The sequence below is a fragment of the Saccopteryx bilineata genome, chromosome 2 (assembly GCF_036850765.1).
Source record: "Saccopteryx bilineata isolate mSacBil1 chromosome 2, mSacBil1_pri_phased_curated, whole genome shotgun sequence".
In the NCBI taxonomy this organism is placed as follows: domain Eukaryota; kingdom Metazoa; phylum Chordata; class Mammalia; order Chiroptera; family Emballonuridae; genus Saccopteryx; species Saccopteryx bilineata.
This window is the reverse complement of record NC_089491.1, coordinates 288,324,499-288,347,956: the sequence shown is the minus strand read 5'-3', so window position 1 is coordinate 288,347,956 and position 23,458 is coordinate 288,324,499. Positions and strand designations below refer to the sequence as shown.

General features: G+C 38.0%; 1 protein-coding gene across 1 annotated transcript in view; it reads right to left on the bottom strand.

The window, feature by feature from the left end:
• Positions 1 to 23,458, bottom strand: part of SOAT1 (sterol O-acyltransferase 1) — a 60,030-nt gene that overhangs the window by 4,852 nt on the left and 31,720 nt on the right. Inside the window, exons 3-15 of the mRNA XM_066261253.1 lie at positions 23,255 to 23,313; positions 14,001 to 14,149; positions 12,840 to 12,899; positions 10,528 to 10,635; positions 9,410 to 9,692; positions 8,190 to 8,268; positions 7,608 to 7,689; positions 7,213 to 7,258; positions 5,982 to 6,111; positions 4,272 to 4,369; positions 2,734 to 2,832; positions 1,584 to 1,719; positions 832 to 977 (exon numbers count right to left, since the gene is read on the bottom strand). Coding sequence (XP_066117350.1) covers positions 832 to 977; positions 1,584 to 1,719; positions 2,734 to 2,832; positions 4,272 to 4,369; positions 5,982 to 6,111; positions 7,213 to 7,258; positions 7,608 to 7,689; positions 8,190 to 8,268; positions 9,410 to 9,692; positions 10,528 to 10,635; positions 12,840 to 12,899; positions 14,001 to 14,149; positions 23,255 to 23,313 — 1,475 coding nt within the window. The remainder of the gene's footprint in view (positions 1 to 831; positions 978 to 1,583; positions 1,720 to 2,733; positions 2,833 to 4,271; positions 4,370 to 5,981; positions 6,112 to 7,212; positions 7,259 to 7,607; positions 7,690 to 8,189; positions 8,269 to 9,409; positions 9,693 to 10,527; positions 10,636 to 12,839; positions 12,900 to 14,000; positions 14,150 to 23,254; positions 23,314 to 23,458) is intronic.

The window sequence follows — 23,458 nt, the reverse complement described above, 5'->3', positions numbered from 1 at the left end:
ATAGATTTATTTGATTTAAAGGCTTTATCTGAAGCTTTTAGAGTCTAGTAAACTCTACACAAATGCACTTCTGACCAAATTTCAAATAGGTACTTGCTTGCATTTTATTTACAGCTCTACTCTTAGTAGTTCAGAACAGTTAGTTCAAATGCACACAGGAGAGTATAGGAAATAAAGAGTGAGTATTAGGGCAGCATAACAAAGACAGGTTAGACAGCAGTGGCTCTGGCAGAGAAAGCGAGTGATTTGACTGTGGCCATTTTCTGTTATAGGTGCCTGTGAGAAGCACCCAGACAGAGATCTAAAGGCACCCCCTAAATGTTTGGGAGAGATCCATACGCTGCTAAAAGCTAAAGCTCTGAATGAGACATTTACATAATCAAGAAAAAATAACAACAGCAAAAGAATCAAGAGAAATGGGATCCCAGGCATATGAGTATAGCTGGAGTTAATACTTTGGAAAGAAGAGGTTACAAAATACCTATGGTTAAGTAGGGGGAAGGGTCCATATGCCACTGGGAAAACCCTGAAGAACATTTATGTTTTTCAGACACAGGAAGAAATTTAGAAGGAGCTAAAGAAAAAGCAGTAAAAGAGAAGGGAGGGAGGGAAAGATGAGAACCAAGAGGTAGAGAGTTCAAAGTGAATGAAAGCAAAGAAAAATTTCAAGGACAGTGCAGTAAGATCAGATAATCAGCTAATATTCCTCTCCCCTTAATATTAATTCATCATAATCTCCATCACTCTCCTGCCCCTTCATGTCACCCTCCAACCCTCTCGGTCGGAAAGCAAGTATGTCACTTTTCCGCTCCAGCCTGACCGATGACTCACGTTTTTCAGAGGACAGTGCTGACGTGCATACCACTCTTGAGAATAAAAGCAGAGCAGGACTCCGTTGCCTGCAAAAAGGGAAGTCCACATCATGACGTTCCAGACAGGCCTCTTCCGACTATCATTGACAATGAAGTTGAAAGCCACTAAGGAACAAAAAATAAAATTAAAAATAAAATTAAAAATATATATATATATATATAAAAACAATCTATAGGCAGCTTCAGATCCCTAATGTAATCACCTAATAGTCACAAGGAGCATCAATGTGTGCTTAAGTGTTTTACTCTGCCACAGGTCCTATAAATAAAAATGAAGTTTCAGCATTGAAAGTTTATTAAGTTTATTAACCAGTGACTAATTGGAAATCAGGTAGTATTCAGAACAGGTGAAAATATTTTTAATGGAATCACTCATATTCTAACTTGTCCCTCCCATTCTCATCCCAAAAAGGGTCCACTTTTTTCAGAGGGTGAAAAATGACTGAGTTGAATTTTGTGACCTATGAAATCAGCAGTACCAAGTCTTCCAGGGGTTCTTTAGTTCATTTCTGTAGTTCAGAGTGTAAACATTTTGAAACAGAGATGTGCGTAATTACTCAAAATCAGTGCTCTCACCCTCTGACAGGCAAATGCTGCCTTGGGATGGTATTACTGCTTACTATTGAGTTTCCTACATTGATTTTATACTTTACTTTCTAGATTTCTCTTTTGGCACCGTACTCTGTCCTCATGGCACACCAAGATACTCACTTCCGAAGAACATGAAAAGCACAAAGAGCACTGGGTAGAAGAAGCTCAGACAGACAGCCAGGGCATACTCGTGCACGACAGCTGACACAGCAAAGACCGCGAGCATGGCCGCGGACTTGAATTTCTTCGTGAAAAACTAGGGGAAAAGAAACTATTAGGGAGCAGTTTTTGAAGGCTCAGTAATTAAGCATGATCTACCTAAGACTTATAATGATCATATACTAAAGGCATCTATTTAATTATATTTATATTTAATTTTCTAATCTTCTCTTTGGATTAATCCAAACGTGTTATAATAATTTACACAAAGTATCTATGCTTAAAAATCCTTATTTTACTAAAATGAATCATTTCAAAACCATTAATGTTGAAAGAAAGGTCTGGGCATATTTTTTAAAAACATTAATAACTTACATGCATAAGTCACTCTAATTGACAACACAGTTTTCATATATTCATGAACACATCAAGTCTCAACCTTCAGAGTAACATGGTATGGTAGGTAGGGACAGCATCCACTCCATTCTTACAGGTGATAAAGTGAAGACTTAGAAAGAAAGAACCTACCTTGTCTACAGTGATACTATACATATATAAGTAAAAGAACACTTGAATATAATGCCTTCTGAATCACACCACATGATCATGTAGCCAGTGATCCAGAGGGTCCGGTACTAATCAACCATGATATTCAAAATTACACTTCATTAGTCTAAAAACATTCCACTCTGAAGAATGTCTCAAAGACCTAGATGACCAATCGGAGCAATGTAAATCCAAACATAGGTATTTCTCTACTTTTAACAGACCAAAAAAAAAAAAGCAAATGAAAAAGTTAAAGGGAGAATATTTTGTTAGCAGTAAGATTTATAAAAAATGATTTGTAAGTGGTGGATCGTTTCAACTTCTCTAAATGCTTGCATGCATCCTTACTTTGTAATTATGTAAAATAAAATCCAGACCAAAAACACGGTATGAGTAACTGTCCATATTGGTTTCTAAGCTGTGATATTTAAGGTTTCTCAGACATAAATGGCTCATAAGAGAATTGAAGACAACTAAGTATAACTTCTTCCAGCTACACAATACTAACACTTTCTAGAAAAGAATCTCCATTTCTTGAACAACATCACTACATTTTGCTGCTTACCCAGAGAAAGTCCTTATAAGCATAGTAATATAGCCAGTCATGGACCACCACATTCCAGGTCCTGTAATAGTTGGAGTAGGATGTGGAGTTCCACCAGTCCTGGGGAAAAAGCAAAGCTTTAAAACTACATGCATACTACACACATACACACAAAGTGAAAACCCCTGAATATTCCCAAAGAGTATACACACTTAACACCCAGAGTGTGTTATGATAAATTGTTAGTCCATACAGTGATGTCAAAAAAATATTAAAAGGCATTTTGGTTATTATTGTTCAATAGGGATTACTTCTACGTCCATATATTATTAATTTCTGAGGTTTATTTTGTCTCATTATAAAATTAGTTATGGTGGAAGACATGAACATATACAATTATTAAATCTAGTGTTCCTCTAAATAGCAATCCGTAAATACCCCTTAATTCTCTAAAATACAATGAGAGACTCCTAAGGTCACAAAGACTTAGGTAGCATGCCAGCACTAAAGAGCTGTTTGCTGGTATTAAACACAAAAACTTAAGTTGTACAAGGAGTGAGATGATGGCTACCCCTAAAATCTTACTCCCTACTTTAAGATCAGACCAATAGAATTGGACATCTAAAATTCACACCCTACCAGTCACTATTTAATTGAGAAAGGAGTGGTAAGCTTGGAAAGTTGTCAAAACCACAACAAACAAAACTCTAAACCCTTGCTCTAGTCTAGAACTTAAATTCCAACTCTGGAAGTATAGAATACTATTTATGCAGAATTAGTATTTCAAAAATAAAAGAGAAAAAAGTACTTCCTTTCTTCAACAATCTTTTTTCTTTCTTTCTTTCTCTTTTTTTAAAAATTTAAGTGAGAGGATGGGAGACAGATTCCCTCATGTGCCCCAACTGAGAACCACCTGGCGACCCCCATCTGGAACCAATGCTTGCAACTAAGCTATTTTTAGTGCCTAAGGTGGAGGCTCCATGGAGCTATCCTCAACACCCAGGGCCAATGCATTTGAATCAATCGAGCCATGACTGTGGGGAGGGAAGAAAGAAGGGGAGAGAAAAGGGGGGGAAGGAAGGGTGGAGAAGCAGATGGTCACTTGTCCTGTGTGCCCTGACCAGAAATCAAACCCAGGACTTATACATGCTGGGACAACGCTCTATCACTGAGCCAACCAGCCAGGGCTTCCTTCAATAATCTTAAATGGAATAATTTGCTGAAATTACTCCTATAGCACCAGACAGCCAAGTTCAAATGAATGAACAGCCAGCAAAGTCTCATAACGCACTGTGGACACACGCTGTCCTTCCGTGATCACCAATACAGGCTCCAAGAAAAATCATACGCTACATGAAGGGCAGGATGTTAAAGGTAGAAGATAAGGCTTTACTAATTACATTGGTATCACGATTTCAGACTTAATATTGGCAAAATTTGTGGAGAAAAATTATTTCACAATGTTCATGGTAAAAACCTAACAGCCAACAATGCTCAAATACCTGACAATGGGGTCTTAATAAAATGTAAAAAGAAAAATGAGTCCAAGTATGTATTACCTTATAAAACATTCTGTCACCAAAGCGTAACATCTCAGCAAAGGCATTAAGCCAACAGTGCAAAAAGGCAAAAAATGTAAGTAACAGCACCAGCACACCTGAAAACAAAATGAGTAAGGTTGAGTTTTTTCAAATAGCTCACACAGCAAACAGTTAATTATGTCAACACCTACTTAGCTAGAATTGTTCTTTAAAATAAAAATTCTTATTCCAGTTAACCTATTCCAGAGATGATAATGTTCTTCTGAAAGCTAATTATTTTACTTTCATAATGCAGTAATTCCTGCCAAGTGGGTTTTACACATGACCCAGCCTAAACGTATGGCTTACCCTGACACTCAAGGCCCTGTAAAATCTGGCCGTCATGCATTCCTCTAAACAAGTTGTTTTTCCTGAGGGAGATTTTATCCCCTCCCCACTCCCTGAGACATTTGGTAATTCTGAAGACATTGCTGGTCATCACAGCTAAAGGGTTGGGGTTGTGCTACTGGTATATATATAGTAGTCAGAGGCCAGGATGCTGCTAAATATCCTACAACGTACAAGACAGCCCCAAAGAACGGTCCAGTCAGTAGTGATAAGGTTAACTCACATCGACTCAACTCCCAGTGCCCAGGGAGCATCATCCATAACTGGACTTTGGCCATTCTAAAGTAAATCCATGCCTTTGCATCTATACCACTACCTAAAGCACCTTTCCACCGCTTCTCTGCCAGGCAAATGCTATTCTATTTTCAATACCCAATGTTAAATGTCATCTCTAATATGATACAAAGTTCATCAGCACTTTCCTTCTTATGTAGTATACATTACACCATAATGTAAAATACTCAATCATGTGCTCTACCCTTTAATTCACTTATTTAGTCAAAAAAATATTTACAGAGCATCTGCTATGGATTAGACAATATGGAAGAGACTATGAGTGGCTGAAAAACATAATCCTTGATCTCGAAGAAATTGCAGCCTAGTGAGGAAGACACACAAGTCTGTAACATCCTACCAGAGGGACAGATAAGAGATAACTAGAGTAAGCCTTGGGGAGCAATCAGGGAGGTTACCAGAAGCCTGGGAGAAAGAGAAGGAAAAGAGAAGGTGATCATGGGCAATGTTACCAATATTTAATGAGTAGAGAAAAGAAAAACTGTATCTGTAATTAGACTACAAGCTTGCAGAGAGTAAGAGCCTTGTTCACTCTATGTAGTCAGAACCTGAAATGTAGTGGGCACTCATGTATCTCCAGAAAAAAATTAAGTGGAATGAAGCAAGTTAGGAGACAGAGGTATGGCTGGAAAAACAGGAGTAAGAGGAAGAGTAGCAAGGGGATTTCGTGGTCTACAACACTCAACACTTCATGGAGATCAGAGTGAAGGCTAAAGTAGCCACTGGATTTACAATCAGGAAAGGGCCAGTGATTTTAATAAAGGCTATTTCAATGGCCTGGTTAGTTTAGGAGCAAGATTATAGGGAAATAAAACAGAAATATGCATTATCCAGTCAGAAAAATCAAAACTTGAGTAAAGGCCAAAGACCAATAGAAAAAATTGGCCTGAGACTGAAATACACTTTATTTATGAGACTGATGGAAAGGTCCAGATGTGTATAGAGATACAGATAAGTTTATAGTAAAAACGGATAAATCAAAGGTGTAATAGGTTTCTATTTTCCTGGCAGCTTATGCGAGGCCAAATTAACCAGTACCCACGTTACCTGGCAAGATGGAGTTAAACACACATAGGACCAGAACTCGAGCGCTGAAGGGCTCCTGCTTGATATTCCGAAACAAGGGGGCACAGAGCCTCTCAAAGACGTAGTACACATAAAATAAGCAACCAAACACCTGGAACACAACAAAGATCCAGTTAATAGAATGATGACTTGATAAGGAAAGATAGGGATTTTCCTTCAAAAGAAGATACATACATGATCTTTATGTTTACATATATTTTCCATTTAACACCAGTCTGTAAGACTGCTAACCTGTACCCCTCAGATACTACGCATGCCTAGTTTCTACCAACTCTTTATCAAATGGCATTTTAAAAAGATCCTGGAACCTGCTTTTCCTGCTACATGAGCCCATTTACCTTTCATAAATGGGTAACTGATTGAGATAAGAATTTAAAATGGGATTTGGGGCCCTGGCCGGTTGGCTCAGCGGTAGAGCGACGGCCTAGCGTGTGGAGGACCCGGGTTCGATTCCCGGCCAGGGCACACAGGAGAAGCGCCCATTTGCTTCTCCACCCCTCCGCCGCGCTTTCCTCTCTGTCTCTCTCTTCCCCTCTCGCAGCCGAGGCTCCATTGGAGCAAAGATGGCCCGGGTGCTGGGGATGGCTCTGTGGCCTCTGCCTCAGGCGCTAGAGTGGCTCTGGTCGCAATATGGCGACGCCCAGGATGGGCAGAGCATCGCCCCCTGGGGGGCAGAGCACCGCCCCTGGTGGGCGTGCCGGGTGGATCCCGGTGGGGCGCATGCGGGAGTCTGACTGTCTCTCCCTGTTTCCAGCTTCAGAAAAATGAAAAAAAATAAAATAAAAAAAAAATAAAATGGGATTTGGTTCTGATACAGGGTTGGGGAGGTATGAGGGAGAGTGTCAGACCACACCCACCTACATATATATCCAAAAATATAAAACAGGAGGGGAAGGGGAAATTAATGTGGATGCTGACTGAGTAACCAAATGGAATTACTCTAATTAAAATAAATTCTTTTAAAAAAAAAAATAAAAATAAATAAATAAATAAATTCTTTTATTGAAGAAAATTACTTTTGATGTTGGCAAAAGAAAAAACCCAATCACTGTCCTGGGAATATTTGAAAACTGTCAGCTCTTTAAAGCTCCCCAGAGACATGAATTTACCAACACTTTAGACAGATTAAATAATTAGAATAAATTCAAATCTCCATTCACTTAACTTTAAGCAGAAAAAAAAAAAAACTCACCTGTGCAAACTGCATAGCAACATAACCCCATCTTACAGTGGGGGTCCTAAAAAGGAAGCAACAAATAAGTTTTCTAAATCAAATTCTGTCAAGAATCACTGTGATCAAATCAGAGTACTACAATCACCATTTGGGGCTTCCCCAGCCAGCAAAAAAATGAAGACTCATTCTACAGGGTGGAACAAAAGTAGGTTTATAGTTGTGAGCATGCAAAACACAGAATTTATGCTTGTATTATTTATTGTATTATTTTCATACAAACAACTGTAAACCTACTTTTGCCCACTCTATCTATTATCTGTAGCCCTACGTGAACCAGCCCCTGCCCACCTGTCCTACCCCACTCATGCCAGTCTTCAGGTGCTCACCACATCTGTTCTTCACGGTGCCATTACCTGGGATAGTTGTCCCTGTAGATGAGGGTAGGCGCAAACAAGAAGTACAAGTACTGGTTGACTGTGGGTACGGGGACAGAGCCTGGAAAAGGAAAACTGCACTTAAGTCAGGAGCTCTCAGCAAAGCTCTTAAGGGAAAGTAAGGAAGCACAGAACAGGAAAGAATAAGACGGCTCTCCTGAGCTTGTGCTGTCTCTTCCTGATCTCCCCAAATGACGGCCTCTCGTTCTGAGAACAACACACCAATCCCTCTACTAAGTTATTCCTGTGACTGAGAGATAACTTCTAGAGTTTTAAGCAGTAATTCCAAGGGTAATACACACACCAGAGTGTAAGGGGTCTGTTAATATTCTACATAAATTACACAAAGTTACAAGAGTCTTACGATCAATGTTTTTAAATTGTAGGTACTAAGGCAAACCAAAAACAATCAGGAAATTGTGAGACAGTCTTCCAAATCAATGTGGATCCTACGCACCTAAAGTCAAACGTAATGTCTGCAGAATGTAATACACCACCCTAGTAAACACCAAAGGCTGAAACACCCTATGACTAATCTTTTGACATAATAGAATTGCATACTTGATTTCTCCTCAGCTGACTTGAGTACCCGAGGCACATTCTCTCTGATAAATGAATGGGCCTTCATTATCAGCCGAATCTAAAAAAAGAAGGGAGAGGAAGAAAAAGATGAATTCTTTATCATTGTCTTGTCTCATGCAAGCAACCACAGAACAACACTAGATGATAGCCACATAAAGAATGTGTAAATTTTGCAAATACGTACCAATCCAAGTTCACTTTTATGGAATAAAAGCAAATGGAAAACAACTTCTAAAGAAGGACATATTTTGCATCTAACAGCACTATCACAGGTATGGTACTGATTAAGAAATTAAAAGCCTATACCAAGAAAGTCTCAGGACACAGTCCTTTCCATTAGTCAAACAGTATCACAGACAACCAATCTAAGAAAATCTGAAGTGTGTATGAACAAAATAAACCCATCCTTTAAATGGGAACAGTTGTTATATAACAAAACAATGAATCTCACATTTCAAAAATTAAGTTTTTTATTAAAAAAATATTTTTTTTTTCTGAAGCTGGAAACAGGGAGAGACAGACAGACTCCCGCACGCGCCTGACCAGGATCCACCCGGCACACCCACCATGGGGCGAAGCTCTGCCCACCAGGGGGGCGATGCTCTGCCCATCCTGGGCATCGCCATGTTGCGACCAGAGCCACTCTAGCGCCTGAGGCAGAGGCCACAGAGCCATCCCCAGTGCCGGGGCCATCTCCGCTCCAATGGAGCCCCGGCTGCGGGAGGGGAAGAGAGAGACAGAGAGGAAGGCGCGGCAGATGGGTGGAGAAGCAAATGGGCGCTTCTCCTGTGTGCCCTGGCCGGGAATCGAACCCGGGTCCTCCGCACGCTAGGCCAACGCTCTACCGCTAAGCAAACCGGCCAGGGCAATTAAAAAAATATTTTATGGTATAGATTACTATGACAAATTTTGTTCAAGAACAAAATTAGAACTCATCCAGAACAGTCCAATATGATTTATTTCAATTATTAAGAATCAGAGAACACTGAGGCTAGAATAAATTTTATGTGATATCTAATTTAACATTTTAATTTTAGATAATAGCACAAAGAAACCGATATAAAAATTTATCCAACTAAAAGAACTAAAAATGATAGAACATCAGTATTCTATTATAATAATGACATTATTATTGTTGTTGTTATAATTATTATTTTAACTAAGCATAGCATTGCACTGGGCAACACTCAAAACCTTACCTGTTCAAGTATAACAATGCACCGGGAAGCTGGTGGCAGTGTATATGCTAATACAACGTATATTGGTCCCAAACCCAGAATTCCAATCTGGAGGACCATGAAAAGCAAGCCATGGAAGACAGAGTGGATCACTGGATGAGAACTCTTGCTGTAGCCTCTGGCCCAATGTTGGAAGAGGAAATAGGGAATTGAAAGTGTACTCAAGAACATGGCCCACCATGTCCATATAACAACATGAAATTTGCCAAAAGCATAAGATATGAGACCGAACTCTAGCACCAGCCTGGGAAGAAAAGGCACAGAGAAAAGATACAAAAGCCACTTTTAAAAATATGCATTGGTTCACAGAATTAAAAGCTTTCAGGCCCCAAATTCTCAACTTTAGGAAACACAGCAACATTGAAGTCATTGTTGTGCTAGACTCTGCTTCACGATATATTTCAACAACAAATTTTCTAAAAGCACTAAGATAATGCAGTCTTTGAACATAAAACACCTAAGATAACCTGAAATGATAATATTTTGAACTTCTCAAAGGTTAGATTAATACATTTTAAACTCGAAAATAGTCTATGGTAAAGTTAACATTTAAAGTATTCAAATAGCAATCACCAGTATGTACAAAATATTTTTTCAGAAGAAAATATGTATAATTTAAAATTTTATTAATATAATATTAAATCAAAATTTAATTTTCTAATAAAGCATATAATCACTGTCATTTTTAAAGTTACAATTTATTTTTTATATTAAAAAGAAATATCATTTTGAAATGTTAAATTCCATAAGCTATTTCTTTTTAGTACCATCCTGAAGTGCATACCATAGTAGAAAAATTGAAAAATCATATAACCAGTATTCTCCCATTTAGGAAAACTACCTAGAAACTACTAATTATAGTCTACTCAAATAGACCATTTAAAAAGTTAAAAGTAATGGAACTTCTAATCTTCTGCTTAGTTGTACTTTCTAAGAGAAAAGAATCTCAACCTCAAATAAGCTGCATTGGAATTTTCTGAAACAAATTTAACCACATCACCCTCCACCAAACTTTACATGTAGTAAAAACTCCCAACACCCATGAGTCAACTCGCCAACCATCCTTTTCCTTGTCTTACCTTCCTTCATCAATGTAATCGACCACAAGTGTGCTGAGGATAAAGAGAATGAGGAGGGCAATGAACATGTGATATATTGTTCTGATGTGGTCCACCTCGAACAGCTCACTGTAAATGTAATTCAAACAAATAAAATGAATAACCTACATTTGATTTTAGAACACTATATGTATTAAAGACTTTAAAGCAGCTGAAGATACTTAATCCACCCTCCTATCAAAAAGTAACCACAGAATGTTAAATCTTGAGTAGTGACAATAAATAACATGACCAACGTAAAATTTAAGAGCTTAGGACAAGTCTTCTTTGTTAAAATGATACTGCTTCCCAGAAGACAGCATGGATATCAAAAACTTAAAATAAGTGGTGTGAATTTTTGAAAACCTACCAGAAGCGACTGTTCTCTAAGGTAGGCAAAAGGCATTAACTGAAAATGGGGAATACAGAAACTATTATAAATTCTATAAACTTTTTTTTAGTCTTATTCTTATATTCCACTCCCTACTCTTAAAATATATACAGAGGTGGTCAAAAAGAAGGTCGACAGTTGTTTGCATGGAAAAAGATATGCAGGTTATGAATACTACAACAAGCTTTATTAACTCTCTGTTTTGTAGACTCACAACTGTCAACCTGCTTTTGCCCAGCCCTGTATATCAAGTACTACCTATTTCCAAGATGTTAAGATTGTATTTCTATAATGATGATAACCAACTACCACTCTACAAGTTTGTAAATTTAACCACTTACAAATGCTTTTACTTTCTATCCTCTTTGATGTTTTTGAGTAAAACCGGGCTACTTTTCTAACATTGCAATTACTTTCCAGATGACTTTTTCTAAATAAGGATTTTTTTCTATTTGATTAAAACAAGTGTTTTAGCTTCATTTATGGAAAGATGTATGCTAATCTCCTAAATAATGTTTTAAGGAATCTAAAACACTATTAAACCTCTGAATTAAGGATTTTTCAAATTCTAATAAAATCTCACCCAAGCTATAAAATGTTTTATTTTTCTTATTTAAAAATTTTTAATTAAAGTTTATTTAATTTTACATTTCATATAATACTAACATTAAAACATTAATTATAATGTTCAAAATGTTTGTTTTAGTTTCCCTTTTACGTGGAAAGCCTACCATTTCTCCCCAGATACAGATTTTAAAAGATAAGTTTCTTCAAACAGTAGTGTGACACTGAGGTGAAATATTCTACATCAGATGTTCAGAAACTTAGGCCTACTGATCAAAATTAAGTAATACAGACCAACCTGGCTCATAGAAAGTAAACTTCAAAAAGCATGACACATTTTTAAAGAAAAGCACATTAAATCACATAAGATTCACCAGCCCAACTATTTCAGCTAAACTATACTAACACAGGTTAAATAAAGCAGTTTTCTTAATGAATGAAATGATCTACTCAGAAAACATTACAAAAGAAATATTAACTATGTACCCAAAGTACACCTTTAATTTTCAGTTCACAAAAGACATCACCACAATTAATTTGTATTGCCCAATTCTTTTTTTCATAAAACCCACACAATCAGGGGTTTAAAATAAGTAAATCTGGGAAATCTATTAAGTCTCTAAGATGGCTAGCCATAGCCTGACCAGGCGGTGGCGCAGTGGATAGAGCATCAGACTGGGATGCTGAGGACCCAGGTTCGAGACCCCGAGGTTGCCAGCTTGAGCACAAAAACTCACCAGTTTGGACCCAAGGTTGCTGGCTCGAGCATGGGATTACTTGGCCTGCTGAAGGCCCGCAATCAAGGCATATATGAGAAAGCAATCAATGAACAACTAAGGTGTCACAATGCGCAATGAAAAACTAATGACTGATGCTTCTCATCTCTCCGTCCCTGTCTATCCCTCTCTCTGACTCTCTGTCTCTGTAAAAAAAAAAAAAAAAAAAAAAAAAAAAAGGTGGCTAGCCATAGAAGAGATAAAAAATTTCTTTATTAAGAAGGCAGCAGCACCAAAACTCTCTTGAAGAGGTTTATAGAAATAGAAAACTGTACTAGCTCTCTGGGTAACCAGTTTTCTGCAGCACAACTTCAGGGAATTAATCATAGGAGAGATAACCATTCGGGTGTCTAACACCTCCTTAGAAACTAGAGCCAGGAGATGAGAAAGAAGGAGCAAGAGACAGCAAATGTACAACTAGAAGTTATCAAAACGAATGATTTATATGAATACAAACAAACCATTAAAAATTCATAGATTAAGCAGGGATTCCAATAATCAGAATAGTTAGGTTTTTTCCTAAATTCAAACTAATAATTAACAAAAGCACTAAAAATACTCACTCTAAGAGAGATCGCCTTACAACAAAAATCTTCCCATGTTCTGGAGGTGCTCTCAGATCTCTGGCAAGAGTAAAAATTACAACAAAAATATAAGTGTTTCAAGTATTAGAAGAAAGTTAAACCTAAGAATAAAAGATTACCAACTACAGCAGATAAAGTCAACTGCCTTCTCACTGGGATCCAAGTACTGTGATTAGGATTTTATGCATGTTACCACAGGTACTCCTGAACAAGGCTATGAGGCAGGTGTGTGTTTATCTGGTTAGGGAGGAAGACATGTTAAGCACACCTAAGGCATCACACAGACAACCACCCTTTCTTCTAAACATCCCTAAGGTCATAGGCCCCAGCCACTCTTACTCCAGTTCACATACTGTTATTGGTCTGTCCTTGAAAATGCACTAATATTTACAATACCCTCTGTAATGTCAAAGGACTTCTGACAATCCTCAACAGCCTCCCGATCTTAAAGACTGCCTCCAGTTCTGAAAATCTGTTAACATCTAGCACAATCATATTCTTTTGGGCTTTCTGCCGGGCAGTCAGCACTTCCATTGACTATCCTGGTTAAAACTGTCCTCCAGAACAGGAGGGACGGACAGAGACCACAGAGGCATAAAACTAAGGACAGCACAGAATGGCAAATGAGCAGCACACACTGGTCTTTGATAGTCTTCCCTCCATGCTCTGGATGACTGACCAATCAGAAAAACACTTCCTAATGCACTGTACTTTATAACAAGTACTGGAGAAAGAATAACTGAGAGGCAGTATAATTAGTATGATTTTGTCAAGAGCATGGACTCTGGATTCAAATCCTGGAATCCTGAACAAAATTTAACCGCTCTGTGCTTCAGTTTCCTAATTTGTTAATAGGCAGGGAGTTAGAGTACCTGCCTCACAGGGTTGTTGTTTGGTTTAAATGAAAAACACTCTGTGTCAGCATAGTCTTAAATGAAGTATCACGTTTCTTAGAATCCACATATTAAGATGAAGAAACCCACCCTTCTAGTGGTTAAATAACTTGCTCAAAGCAACACACAGTAAATGAAAAGTCATTCCAGAGTGTGAATCCAGGCACCACCTTACGGTAGTCCACATCCTGCCCACTGAGCTATGAGAGTAGATGTCTGCATAAAGGAAAGTAATATTCATACTTACTTAGCTCTATGGTTGTTCTCTCCTTCAAGAACAGAAAAGGTTGTGAGAGCACACCCACCATTGTCTAGGGATGCTGATTTTTCAATGAGATTGGTCACAAAATCATCAAAGTGAGTGCCTACTTCCTTCATAAAATATGGTTTTAATTCCTAGAATTTTAAAACAAATAAAGGAAAACATTAGAACTAACAATGCATACTGGTTATTAACATTTTTCTAAAGGGTTTTCTCTTCAACAGAGGAGAATAACAAAAAAAATCCATTTTAGGTGAATTCACAGAAGTAAAAACAGAAAAATGATTTCTATAACTGATGTGTAGTTTCAGAAATGGCTAATAAAAAAGCAACATGATAATTTATGTCTTTTAAAAAATTATATCATTTTGGCCCTGGGTGGTTGGCACAGCAGTAGAGTGTCAACCTGGCATGTGGAAGTCCCAAGTTTGAGTTCCAGTCAGGGAACAAAAGGGAGGTGACCATCTGCTTCTTCATCCCTCTCCCTCTCTCTCCTCCTCCCACAGCCATGACTCAATTGATTCAAATGCATCAGCCCCAGGTGTTGAGGGTGGCTCCATGGAGCCTCCACCTCAGGTGCTAAAAATAGCTCGGTTGCAAGCATGACCCCAGATGGGCAGAGCATCGGCTACAGTTGGGGGTTGCCAGGTGGGTCTTGGTTGGAGCGCATGTGGGACTCTGTCTGCCTCCTCTCTCACTTGGAAAAAGAAGAAAAAAATTTTTTTTTTAAGTATTATTATATAATTAATTAATTAAGCAACCCCTCACCCAAGTACCCACTTTTTATATTTTAGATCATGTCATTACCAACATTTATTTGATAATGTTTATTCCTAACTCCAAAGCTGTAAGTTTATCTAAACCTAACACATATTTTAAAGCATAAAATTGTTATACATTTTGGTCCCAGACTATTTTTAATATCCAGTTTCTGAAAAGTATGAAGCAAAAAATATTTCTTTAGATTATAACAGCCTACCTACTGTGGATGCTCAAATCATAAATGTCGGTATTTTTAAATTGGCAGGACTCATCTACATAAAAAAGTGTTATTTACTAATTCTTCAATTAAAAAATGCTCTTTCCTTTACTAAATTATTTCGGTTAAACTGAAAATATTTGAAGTAGCATTTTCTAGGTTCCATTATAAGAGCTTGACTATGTCCTTTAAAGATAAAGCCAAAAATATCAATGTACCTAATGGATTTATATATGAAGGCTTTTCAAACTGCTCTGTCTCCCCACGGTTCTCAAATGCCTACTGGGGTCCAGGAAGTGAGAATACCCTAAGGTCCCACCTTTCACAAGACAGCTGATAGAGATGGGAAATACAAGATATACATGTATAAACAATACAGGGAAGAGTGTCACCAGAGCAATACAACCATCAATGAAGCCTCAAAGAACATATAATAGTTCAGCAAACAAAGAAACAAGGATCAGATGATACAAAATGTCTTTTTGAGCTGGGAGCTGAGCTGAAACCCTAAGGAATTAATAGGACTTAATTTTAAGTAAAAAGTGGCAAAGAACTATGTGATAAAAAGCAGAGAGCTAGGAAAGAACCAGCCAAAACAGAAAATGTAAATGATGTTGGCTGGTATCAAGGACAAAATATGTATGCTCCCTGGAAGAAAAAGTTTTTACAAAACTTTTTTTTTTTTATATTAAGGTTATCTAATAGTACTTTATTTTAGTTCCTTTTGCTGTTCCATTTCAATTACATGACATCTTCATTCTGAAATTTTTCAATATGGTGTTCCTAACCAAAAACAAAACAAACCCCTTCTGCAAATACATGAAGAAAAGAAGTTCTTTTCTCATTTAATCTCTACAATTTAACTAATAATAGGGTGTTTTTTTTCCAGCTACAAAAATGTTCTCCCATGTAGAAATATATTAAAAGAGAAGGGAAAGAATTCATTCATTCCACTACGCGGTGGGTGCTGGATGCTGGGTACTGTTCTGGGCACTGGAGATAAAACGGTGAACAAAATCAAGTCCCTGCACTTATGGAACTTACAGGGCATACAGTATGCCAGGTGGTGTTATGCAAAGATAAAACGCAGTGAGGCGGGGAGGGGGGTTATTCTTTGTAGTGAGGTCATGAAAAGTCTGAAGATTACATGACATTTGAGAGGATGTGAAGAAAGTTAAGAGGGAAAAGATATCTGTAGAAAAGTACTAAGAAAGAAGCGTGAATGTAAAAAGCCCTGAAGCAGGAACACCCTTGGCACATTCCATAATAGCAAGAAGCTGGACTTCAGAGCAAAACAGTGGCAAGAAGTGAGGTCGGGAAAGTGGGGTGGCAGAAAGGGGTCTAGACCATGTAAGGTCTTAACATTTTACCTTTTACTCCAATCAAGCAGCCCATTGATATTTTACTCAACAGTTACAAAGAAGCCGGGAATCTTGAAGTGTGATAAAGGGAGGAAAACCATTTCTTTGAGCTAGGCTTCCTCATACTCTGGAACTGGTCTACTTGTTAGGTAGACCAGGAGCATGAAATAAAACCATAATTAATGTTCTATAAATGTCAGTAAAAGCGCTAAAATCAGGTCCTGATTAACTCAAGTTAAAAAGAGTATTCAGTCCCTGATGGTACATGGTCTCGTGCATTATTTACTAGTTGCCCACAGATGAGCCTTTGCCATACATGCCAAAGCACTTGAAACTTCTATATAGTTAGTTACATAGGAAAACCTACCCTCATCCTTCTTAACTGTACCCTTCTCTTTTCTCCTTCCTCCTATTCCTTTCCTTTCCCCTCATGCTCTAGCACTCCTACCTTTTCTTCTTTTACAGTCATCCCACAAAGAAGGTTATCCCCTTGTTATCCCAACTCACGATCTGATCTCAGGGATCAGAGAGATCTGGATTAACAAAGAGTGCTTCTATTATTCAGCACCTATGGTGGCGAACAAGATACACACAGCCTGCTCTTACAGAGCTCACTGTCTATCAATGAGAAAAGACATAAATAATTAATGATGAAGCAAATGCCACAAAGAACAGTTCAGAATTATAGAACAACAAAAGAAAAAAAAAGATACATATAAAACAGGCATCTCAGCAGCCTGAGGGCTAGTACAAGGTGGTAACAGATGCTGAGTCTCCTTGCAACTTTCTTTCACAACCTCCCTCCCCCTGTGACCCCAACCTCTGACACACACCACAGTGCAGACCACTGCTAGCGTATGCGGAGCCATAATGGTCCCTATTTTAATATTCATTCATGTCTTTCTTTCCTGCAGTAAAATTTATACATGAGTAGTATATAAATCCTACTTGAGCTATTATAATACTAAGGAAAAAGACGTGTTTAGTTCTAATATTAAAAGCCCAAAACAAACAAACAAAAAAGAAACCCACAGAAACACACAGCACAGCACTTGACATAGTTATCACACTACAGACACTTGCAGCTCCAACCCCTCCACAGTCAGGGCTCACCTCTGATGGCAGAAACAAAACAATGTGCAACAAAAACCGTGGTGTAAGCCAATTCTGTCATTTACACTGCTACTATTAAAAGGGAACTATTCAGTCCATCCCTTTCCTATACATAGCATTACACTAACCAGGAGCCTAATGCCATTTTCCAACATCTTTCCCCTCCTTCTTGGAGGAACTAAAGTTGATAGCAGCTGTTGCCAGCGGGAGATAAGGAAGAACGCTACTGTGATACCATTAGGTTTCCTCAACCGCCTCCTTTCGTGTGTCCAGATACTGCTGAAAATGAAGCAGGAATGTAGGCAAATACAGCACAAGAAAACACTCCACTTTGCCTTCTTCTGAGTCCTTCAGTAACATGAAACTGGCCTCAATTAAAACTTCAGAACGAGAGGAAAATAAATCTGAGTAATGTCTAAGATTAGTAACCTAAAAAGGAGGTGGAAGGTGACAGGCTTTCTAATTTGCTTAATTTCCCAATCTCATCTCTATTAATATTAATTTCAGCCAGCCCATGGACTATCCCTGCACCACGACAAACAGAAGGACAACGGAAGGAAGATAGCAAGCAGTTAATGAGAAATTAGAAAAGCAGGTGTTTAGATAGTCTATTAAGCAGAATCACTATATTTTAGAACTCAAAGAAACCTCATTTTTAAAAAATAAGCAGCCAAAGTAGGTAACTGCGAAAACTCTAAGAACGAGGAACAACAAAGACAGTAAAGGCACATGAGTGACCAGAGAGGAAGCCAGACAAACAGGGTGTAGAGACCAGATCATGACAGACCTTTAAGCCATTTTAAGAATTTTTCATTTTACCCTAAGGGCAACTGGAAAGCAGTTTTAAGCACAAAGGTTACAAACATGTTCACACTTGCATTTTAAGAAGATAACTCTTCTAAAAAGGGTTCCAAGCAGAGGTTACTTCACAATGAATCTCAAAAGGAGAAAAGAGCAGCGTTACTTATGAACAGATAAAAATATCCTTTCAAAGGCACAGAGGGCATGAAAAAATAAATTTAAAAGTAGGCTGAAAGAAACACACAGTAAAAATGTATACTCTGAATACACAGTATAGAAATTATACTCGTGATTCCACAAGGCCGTTTTGCTAGTTCATAAATGACTTGTTCCTCTGAATCACTGTCTGACTCTGCACAGAGAACCTTTCAAGCTCACAGTGGCATGGAATCAGGAACCTGACCTTCTTAGGCAAAACACATAGCACAGTAGAACAGGTAACACAGTGTTTAGGTCTTAGACTGAATTGCATCTTACTCCTTCCCTTCCTCACACTTAAAACTATTTAAATTTATATATTTCTATTTCTTGGAGTCTTAATGTCTGCTGCCCGCACCTGACTTTAAACACCAGGTCTTCTTGTTAACTGCTGTATACCCAGCTCTCTGCAAAGCACCTGGAAAGATTGCACAGGTGTTAAATGTATTTCCGAACAGATTTTGAAACCAACCCCTGGCACCAAAACTCCTGTTCATACCACTACTGGCTTATTCAGTGTCTATTATAAAGCAGACAGTAGTTATCTAAAAAATAAAACTACCTAGTCTTGATTTCTTTCTAAGAGCTATGAAAGGAAAGGAAATAAAAAATCACCATTGTTTTTATTGGTGGTAATGACTATTATTTATTGAATGACTTCATGCTAGATACTGTCTTAGGAGCTTTTATATATCATTTCTAGTCTTGAAACAATCTTTGAAGTAGGCAATATAATTCCTTTTACATATGAGAGAGCTAGGCTTGAACAAGTCAAGCGATGTGACCTGCACAAGATCACTGAACTTGTAAACTATACAACCAGGATCAGAACCCTGGTCTATGACCTCAGGAGTTCACATTACATTATACTGTTTTCCACTATACTTCACTTGAAATATTTTCTTAGGATTAGCACAAGCCAAAAAAGCAAAACGTGCCTGACCAGGTGGTGGCACAGTGGATAGAGCATCGGACTGGGATGCAGAGGACCCAGGTTCGACACCTTGAGGTCGCCAGCTTGAGCGCAGGCTCATCTGGTTTGAGCAAAAAATCCTACCAGCTTGAACTCAAGGTTGCTGGCTCCAGCAAGGGGTTACTCGGTCTGCTGAAGGCCCGCGGTCAAGGCATATGTGAGGAAGCAATCAATGAACAACTAAGGTTTTGCAACGCACAGTGAAAAACTAATGATTGATGCTTCTCATCTCTCTCCGTTCCTTTCCGTCCCTGTCTATCCCTCTCTCCAACTCACTCTCTGTCTCTGTAAAAAAAAAAAAAAAAAGCAAAACCCTCAAAAGTCAATGATGTCTACGTAGTCTGAAAATCACAGGTTATCTAATAAAAAGGTGTTATTTAGCTTAATCCTATGGCAAATATTTTATTTAAAAATATCAATGTAGAAGAGATTTATAGTCCTAAACAGTGTATTATAATAAACTCCTCTTCCATATTTAGAAGAAAAAGAAAAGCTGTTTGGCTCTAACTCTTAAACATAACTATTACACAATTCTTAATACAGGAAGTCAAAGGTTCAAGATAAAGCAGCAAATAATTAAATCAGAGCTCTGAATTATAATCCCTTTTTATTGAAAATAAAATTTGTACTGGTCTGTCTTTCAATCTAAAGTAGATTATAATATTCTTTATATCACATTTTTATCAGTCTAATAAGCCAGAACACATTTATTTATCTTAAACCACTTAGCTGGTTCTCTCATCTTAACCATCCAAATGGTGTATTGCACTGTTCCGCGTCATCTTTACCTATCTGCTTCACTTCTTTATTAGCCATTGTTAAATACTAGGAACCAGAAAGTAGTTAGTCCTAGTAGTTAACAAATAGTAAGAATTTCTGGGAAGAAAATACTTAGACTTATCTCTCCAGCAGTCTGCCAATAAATCAAACAGACTGGCACTAATTAAAACATTTTTAGAAGAGGCTATTCAAATGAGTGACAATCATTAAGAGAAGCCCTCATTTGCTGATATGCTGAGTCTCACTCATTACAGTTTGCTCATTTAATGGCTGGGCAATAGCATAAGGTATTGATGTGAAAAACAATACTTGAAATACTATGTAAGAAGCAAAGGAAGGGGCCCTGGCTAAGTAGCTCAGTTGGTTAGAGCATTGTCCCAACAGGTCAAGGTTGCGGACTCGATCCCCAGTCGGGGCACATAAAAGAATCAATCAATGACGTCATGAATAAGTGGAACAACAAATCGATGTTTCTCTCTCTCTCTCTCTGCCTCTCTCCCTTCCTCTCTAAAAATAAACTAAAAAAATTTTAAGCAAAAGAAGTATGTTGCAACAACTATGTATTTTTAAGAAATAGGAAGTGATTTTTCACCCATTAAATTTTCACATTATTATACCTAACATTTCCTCTACAAAATTGTGTACGTTAATAAAAGTCCTATAAATATTGGTAGTAAAGACACTCCCTTTTCTCTTCCCAACATATGCACTTTCCTCTGGAAAGTGTACTCAAAGGTGAGGACAAGCCCCTGGAGTCCTGGCCAGGGGTGCACAATACAGGCACTGCCCTTCTCACCAAAATCCAATTCTCTCTCTCTCTCGTAAATCTGACACTCTGAGCTTAGAAAGCACTGGGGGTGGGGGGAAGAGGGGAGAAAGTATAACTGGAAACCTCATTAATTGAAAAATTCAGATATACCTGAACTCTGGTTACTAAAATCCTTTCCCTTCCCAAAGCCTGAGTGTCCAACTTCTCCAGCATTCTATGGGATACACTAGCATCAAATACGCTTAAATAAGCCAAAGTTAAGTTTCTGTTATTTGCAACTAAGAGAAAAAAAAGTGAAGTAACATATTGTTAAAACAAAGCTGATTTATCTATTAACGTAAGTTGGTTGGAACTTAATCATTTGAATCTCCCTTGGACTGTTCCAAGGCCTTTGATGTCTTGTTACAACACACTGCTAAGGATTTCACAAGGTCATGGGTCAGGGTTACACAATGCTTTACGACCCCATTAGCACTAGCTTTTTTTTTTTTTTTTTTTTAATTTAAGCTCTTAAAACTTTTGTATTAAAACATTTAGACCTAGAAGTGGCCTTAAGAGATTCAATCAATTCAATCTACTATGTATTGTCATAACCTTTCTCATTCCTCTTCCCTTCAGCCCAAAGAGCTTGCTCGGTACTTGACAATCTTCTTCATAGCCTTCCTTACTACAAACTCCTCTATCTATACATCTAAATTTTCAGAGGTTTTTGTAGGTTTCCAGATTTAGCAAATAAAAATATAGGAACACTCAGTTAGATCTGATACATAACAAATAACTTTTTTAGTCTCTCTCAAATATTGCATGATGACTAAAAACTACTTGTTTATCTGAAATTAAAATTAAATTAGGCATACTATATTGAAATTCAAATTAAACTAGGCATACTATATTGAAATTCAAATTTAACTAGGCATACTATATTTTATCTAACAGCTCCAGTTCTGTGGGGCTGTAAGAGCTGCCCAATAAGAACCAACAAAGTGATTGGCTGTTTGGAACTTTCAGTCCCATCCCTACCTCCATAAAAACCCAGGGGCCAGCCTGGTAGCCCTCCTGTTAGGAACCCAGAATGCTTTCACTTGGCTGGCCCCAGGCTCCCTAAGGACAGGCACTCCTTTGTTCAGGACCTCACCCTATGTATCTCTTCATCTGGCGGCTGATTCTTATCCTTGTAATAAACCAGTAATCTAGTGTGTGAACAGGGTTTCCTAAATTCCCAGAGCCATTCTGGCAAATTAATCAGACCAAGGAACGTCTGGTTTATAGCCAGTGGGTCAGAAGTACAGGTGACAACCTGGACTTGCACTGGCATCCTGGGTCGTTGAAACCTCTAATCTGCAGCCAGATGTCAGAAGCACAAGTAACCTGGGCTTTCTTCCATGGCTGAAGGGAAGGGCAGTCTTGTGGGACTGAGCCCTTTACCTGCAGAATCTGGTAGACAGGTAGACAGCATCAGAACTGCGTTCAATTCCTGTGACACCCTTGCTGGCATCCAAGAATTGCTTATTGGTGTGGAGGGAACCCATGCTCCCATATTAGAACTGAGTCCAAGAACCCTATACAAACATGATGCTAAAAAATATCTATATTTGTTATTCTGAATAAATGCATATGTGCACACATTCACATGTAACTAAACTAACAGATAAAAACATTGCTATTTCACCTACACATTGGATATTTAGATATATTCACGTTGGCCAATAAATTCTGGAAGTAATCTCAGAATAAAGGGAGGCTGCCTTGGATCTGAAGTCAACTTACATTCAAGCATACACAGTATTAGATTATAGATTAAGAAACTGTTCTTTGTCCTCCAGAATTTCCTGAGGACACTGCTCAACTGTGACTTGCAGAACTGTTTAACTGGCTTGAAATAGCTCCATATTGCTGTTTTTGAGTTGATATTTCTCTATATCTCTAACAGGGAATCTGCTTCTAAATTCAGATTCAACATTCACTGGAAGCCTATTCACAAAGCACTTACACAGACATTCATATAGAGAGTCGACTCTAACATGGTTCACTAAAACCAAGTTTTTCTGGTAAAAGTCAGAAAAATGACAGTGATGGATGGTACAGAAAAAGGTAACCTGGTTCTTACATAGGTTGACAAGGTGACAGAACCTTATGTTTCTGTTCCACAGCAGGACAATGTCAACTTACAAGAAAGGTAAATAATTCTTTAAGCAATTAAAAATTTTACTTAAAACTCTTTACCTTAACACTACAATTTCATTTCGCAAAGAGGGAGTTACTTACCTCTGCCTCTGCTGTCAACTGTTTCTTCTTTGCTATCAACTGTTTTATGTCAACCCGGCCTAAGGGGGGATAAAAATGTAACTTTAAGTTGATGGATATAGCCACCTACCAGCAGCATTTAAATCATGAAGTTGAAAAACAAGCAGGAAAGGATAACTATGTAAAATACAGTACAACCTCAAAACATGAAGTTCCTGAAAATTA